This window comes from Eurypyga helias, unplaced genomic scaffold (genome assembly GCF_000690775.1).
Source record: "Eurypyga helias isolate BGI_N326 unplaced genomic scaffold, ASM69077v1 scaffold50257, whole genome shotgun sequence".
Lineage (NCBI taxonomy): Eukaryota > Metazoa > Chordata > Aves > Eurypygiformes > Eurypygidae > Eurypyga > Eurypyga helias.
Window position 1 is genome coordinate 9,916 of NW_010260763.1, and position 5,110 is coordinate 15,025.

General features: G+C 52.3%; 1 protein-coding gene across 1 annotated transcript; it reads left to right on the forward strand.

The window, feature by feature from the left end:
• Nucleotides 1-3,384: 3,384 nt before the first annotated feature.
• On the forward strand, nt 3,385-4,910 carry LOC104502918 (syndecan-4-like; the record flags this gene model as incomplete). Its single annotated transcript, XM_010155125.1, has 3 exons — nt 3,385-3,521; nt 4,436-4,488; nt 4,727-4,910. Coding segments are annotated over exons 1-3 (361 nt in total), but the record flags the coding sequence as incomplete, so codon positions are not given.
• Between the last annotated feature and the right edge of the window lie 200 nt (nt 4,911-5,110).

The window sequence follows — 5,110 nt, forward strand, 5'->3', positions numbered from 1 at the left end:
GCTGCCAGCCCCTGCCTGGGGTGCCAGGGCTGTCATTCCCGCGCCTGAACTTGGCAAACGGCGTTTGGCTTCATCCAATGGTACAGCCTGTCTCGGGCTCAAACGTGAGACCTCTGTGCCCGGCTTTTCCAGGAATGACGCTCATAGTTCATGTGCCTTACGCGCTGGTTGTCTGGCAGGGAGTAAACTTATTTTTTTTGCCACTGGCAAGCAGGAAAAGCTGCTGCTCCCCAGCATGTTGGTTAATCCCTTTCGGTGCTTACTGGGGATAAAAGCTGCTTAACATGAGGAGGAAATCCTGGAGCTAGACTCCTGCAGAAAAGGTTGATTTCTGTACAGACCTCCTCTAGAGAAGAGAATATTAATAGTAAGGCTCGACTTGGCTGCCAGGACGAGGTGGGGCTGCACAACTGCCCAGTCCGACCTTCCCAGCAAGTCCCTGGCCTGGCTCCAGCGCTGGGATGGCAGGTGGTGGAAAGCAGACTCGGAGCAGCGCTGGTGCCCTCCTCCAGCTGGCAGTTGCAGAAGGTGTTAAGCTGAATGTGGCCAGAGACGGCTTGGCAAGGGCTGACTGTCGTCCTGTGGCAGTCTCCTGGCATTTTTCTCTTGGCCTCAGCCTGGGTGGAAGTGCAGGCACCTTCCGTAGTGCCTCTTCACCTGGTACTGGAGCTGTAGGGAGCACCAAATCCTCTTGGAAAGGGATGTGTTTTTTAAGCTGTGCTCCAGAGGGTTCTTCCTGTGGCACTTGGGAAGCCTGCAGCCCTTGCTTTTAAGCCTGTGAATGCTTGTGTGCCCTCTCGAAGGTGTGTATGTGAGGAATGTGCCTGCTCCAGACCTGCCCTGGGAGCCCGTCACTCCAGTGTTAACTCTTCCCGGGCTGCCCATGCCTTGCTCCCTAGGAGATCATGTCTTGAACCCTGGAGGGTAAGTATGGAGGTGCCCAGCAGCCCTCTAACGTCCCTGGCAGAACAGTCTGTAAAATGAGGCTCACTGCCCACGAGAAAAGCTTCAGGTACAGTTTGAGCAGCTCTCATGGCTTCCAGGAACTTCCCTGTCCTTGCTCAATAGGATGATGAAGAGTGAGTTCAGGGAACGCTCCCATATAATCTTATTTACACTTGTGAGTCAGTAATTTCCTTGTTATGTCCTCTGGCTTGTAAACACTGTCTGTCCTGATTTAAATACGGTTTTCTGATAGCCAAACCTGGTGCATTCCACAGTATGTACTAATCGCGGTGGCCGTCTGCCACCTCGGCTGGGCTGATCTGATAAGGCCAACCTGCTGTCCAGCCACTCACTGGCCTAAACCCGCGTTTTCTTGAGCTACCCTCGTTAGGCCATTAGCTGGCCGTGATTCATAATGAAGCACGACGTGAGTTGGCACAGGGGTGCAGCTTGGCGTAGTGCTCTTGCCAACGCTGATCTGCCCTGGCACAGCAGCCAGGTTAGACGGATCTGCAGCAAACCTGCTCCCCAGCGCTGGTGCCCTGGCTCAGGCAGGCAGGAATTGGGCTCTTCCTGCCCTGTGATGGAACAGCCAGAAGCTCTCATGGGAACAGCTGGCAGTGTGCTGGCAGCAGTTTCCATCGCAGGTCTGGGTTTGGCTGGGTTTTCACATCTTGAAATGAATTTGCCTTCAAGCGAGTGATCCACAATGTTAGGAATGCCTGGTTCCAGGCTGGGTGGGGATTTCTTCCCATATGGCCTTCTTCCCCAGCCCCCTTTCCCATCATCTAGTGCCAAGCTAGGGCAGAGTGGAAACAGGGGGTCGAGCGCGGGAGCTGGCCTCAACATGCCGTGCCCTCTGGGCTGTTCATCTGGTTATCCTCCAGCGGAATTGCTGGGGAAACCAACGATGCCTCAGTCAGCTAACAAAAAACACATCTAGTAGCCACTGCTCCCTCTGCAAAATGAGAAACATCTTGGTCTTGTTTGTGGCAAACCCAGTATGCTAATGGGCAGGGAGATGTGGCTGGAAGCAGGGCTGGGGCTGTGGGCAGAAGAAGCTGGCATGTGGCTTGTGGCCTTAGCTTGTGAGATGGATTCATCAGCTGGAGTCACTGCTGGGCTACAGGATGTGGCAGAGGTGGCCACGTGAGCCCTGGGGGGGGGTTGATCCCAGCTGCTGGGGGTCTTGCTGCTCCCCTGATGAAGCAGCAAGTGCTGGGGCTCAGGCGGTGCCACCCGGCTCTACTGTCCCCGTGAGTCTCTGTTTGTTGCTCCCTGTGAGGCTGTAGGTTGTGGTAAGTCTGTATGTTAAGAAGAGCCCTTGGACGTGCAGGACTTTAAAAGTGCTCTTCTGGGTAGTTAAACCTTCAGGACTTGAGCCCAGGTTCTAGGAGACACCCAGGGAACATGTTCCCAGTCTTCCTGTTGGGGCAGTACAGAAGTTGACAGCTGAGCCCAAAGCTATGGGACCTGTCCATCTGCATTGTGCTTCTCCCTGTAGGGGAAGGGCTCGAGTACCCCACCATGGTAATGGCTTCATGCCTGTGGAAGCATCTGGAGCTGCTGGAATCTGTGGATTGGTGTTGAGCAACCCGAGAGCTCATACCTGCGGTACCCTCGCTGGGGCTGGCCCCGGGCTGTGGGGCAAGGCGAAATAGTTCTGGGGAAGTTACCTCACCTCGGTGAGGGCAGGAGGTTTGGGCCTGTGGCTCCTCGAAGGCTCAAGTGCAAATGAGCTCTGGTGTGTGAACGGCTGTTGTGGCTGAAGAACTGGTTCTCTGGACGGCTGTCCTGCCGTTGGGCTCACACGTGTCTGCAGCCGCGGTCATCCGGCCGTAGGATCACCCGCTTCATCTTAGACTTGTTTGTTTATCTGCCTTTAAAGAGGTGAGGCAGGGGAAGCTCTTCCTTCAGGCAAGTCATTTCTGATAGTGAGCGCTCTTGAACCTCACGATACTGCCCTGCAGTGCAGCTGAACTGACAGACCAGTTTTTAACCCTTGGGTGATCAAATGGGCTTGTTCTCAGTGTAAGAAGCAACGAATTGCCTTGGCGTAAGGCTTCGGTGCTATGCAAAAAAACTGACCTGTAGGTCCTTCCAAATCCCCCCTTAACCACGAACTGAAGGTATCGCTTTCGCTACAAACTCCTGACCAAGATCCTGTTGTGTTATTTTTTCACCCTGTGGGTTCAGGTGAACCTCCTAAATCTGTAGCCCTCAGGAAATTCCCTCACTTCTGTTCTGAGAAATTGTAGGGGAATTCAACTATTTCCAGGCTGACGAAGATAATGTTCTTGGTGGAGAGGAAGTTCAGCATTTCTTGGTTTTCGGATGGAAGCGATGTGCTCAGCACAGACTGAACTCCTGACCTTCTGCTAAATGCTTCGGAGGAGTTGCCTGATACTTAACGCTTCTCCATCTCCGTTTTCAGGTGAGAGAAACGGAGACCATGGACGCCCAGTGGCTCAACTACCCTGCCTCCGGAGATTTGCCGGATGATGAAGACATTGGCGAGTTCAGGCCTCACTTAACTTCTGATGGGTTGGATATAGACGAGACATCTGGGTCTGGAGGTAAGTGGGGAGGGAGGAAATGGATCTCCCTCAGCTGATGCTGTGAAACTTCTTTCAGCAGTGGCCCGTGAGTGATGGGCTAAGTGCAGAGCCAGAGCTCCAGGGGAACCTAGGGTGTCAGGTGGAGATGAGAAAGCTGTGAGTCGCAGACACTCACGGATGAGAACAGTGAAAGTGGCTGTACCGTGATGTTGAATCACTTGGGGAGGACAGATGAGGTCCAGCCAAGCTTGTCTTGCTGCAAGTGAAAAGGCATTGCACTGCCTGGATCTCTTTCCTGTTGAAAGGCAAAAAACTTCAGAGAAATTAAAAAAAAAAAAATCTGTTATTGAGGCAGTGTTAAAAGGCTTAAAGTTGGTGTCTCAGCTGAGACCAAACAAGGTAAAGGACTAACTGGTGTTCAGGTGAACCCTGTGGCATGCAAAGCTCCCTACCCAAACCAGTTCCTGTAGCTCCGTGTCCTCGTCACGTGAACATTGGTTCCCTAAAAGGGAAGGAACAAGTGCTGAAATCGGTGCCTGGCGTGTTGGGGCAGATCTGGTAACAAGAGGATTGGCAAACTACCCTTTAGGGATGGGTGGTGAGAGCGTTGCCCTCCGTTGGCATTGCCTTAGCGAGCCACAGCAGACCCACTTGGCAGGGCGACTCCTGATAATCTGCAGCGGGGGCCAGCGGAAGACCCCTCCCACGCGAGGGGAGCTGGCGGTGAGATCGCACGAGAGTGCGATGTAATCAAAGCCGTTCAATGGGGAAAGTACTGGGAGAGAAGAGGCAATTGTAGTCAGCAGAGGAGTCCTAGTTTGTCCACAGTCACTGGTATTGTGGGAAGTGTCTGAGTTCTGGAAAAATAGTATGTAATGAGAGGAAAACTTAGTGTCCTCTTCTATTTTTTACTTTTTTTTCCCCCTTTGCAGACTACTCTGACTCTGAAGATGCCATATATCTGACCACCATGGATACTCCTGTGGTAGGTATTGCCTTTGTGTGTTAAGCAATGCGTAGCTACCCTGGTTTCTCTGTGAAGCTTTCTTGAATACCCTGCCCCCTGCAAGACGTGACATCAGGATGAATCTACCTGCACGAGCAGGAACAGTGTACTCATAATGCACTAAGCAAACTTTATTTTCCCTGCACACCCTCCTGCGTTCAGTCTAGGTAGGCTGGGTGCTGCTGACTGATGGGTGTGGTTTGTCTATATTCTGTAGATATCTGACAACTATATCCCTGGAGATACTGAGAGAAAGGTAGAAGGCGAGAAGAAAAACACAGTGGTGGACAATGAAATCATTCCAGACAAAGCTGTACCTGTCGAAGAGAACCTGTCCAACAAGATCTCCATGGCGAGCACAGCCAACAGCAGCATCTTCTCAAGAACAGAAGTCCTTACAGGTGATCCTCTACCTCGTCCTGAGAAGTCATTTCTAGTGTAAATTGGAGTGACTTCTATCATTTCCTGTTTCTCTGGGGAGCAGTTCCCTGCTGGCAAGGGGTGTGATAGGTGTTATCTCTGTGACTACCTGTAGCAGGGTCCCTCCTGCCTCCTAGTCCTTAAACAGAAGAGCATTGCCTTGCCTTGTTTTGAGCCTGCC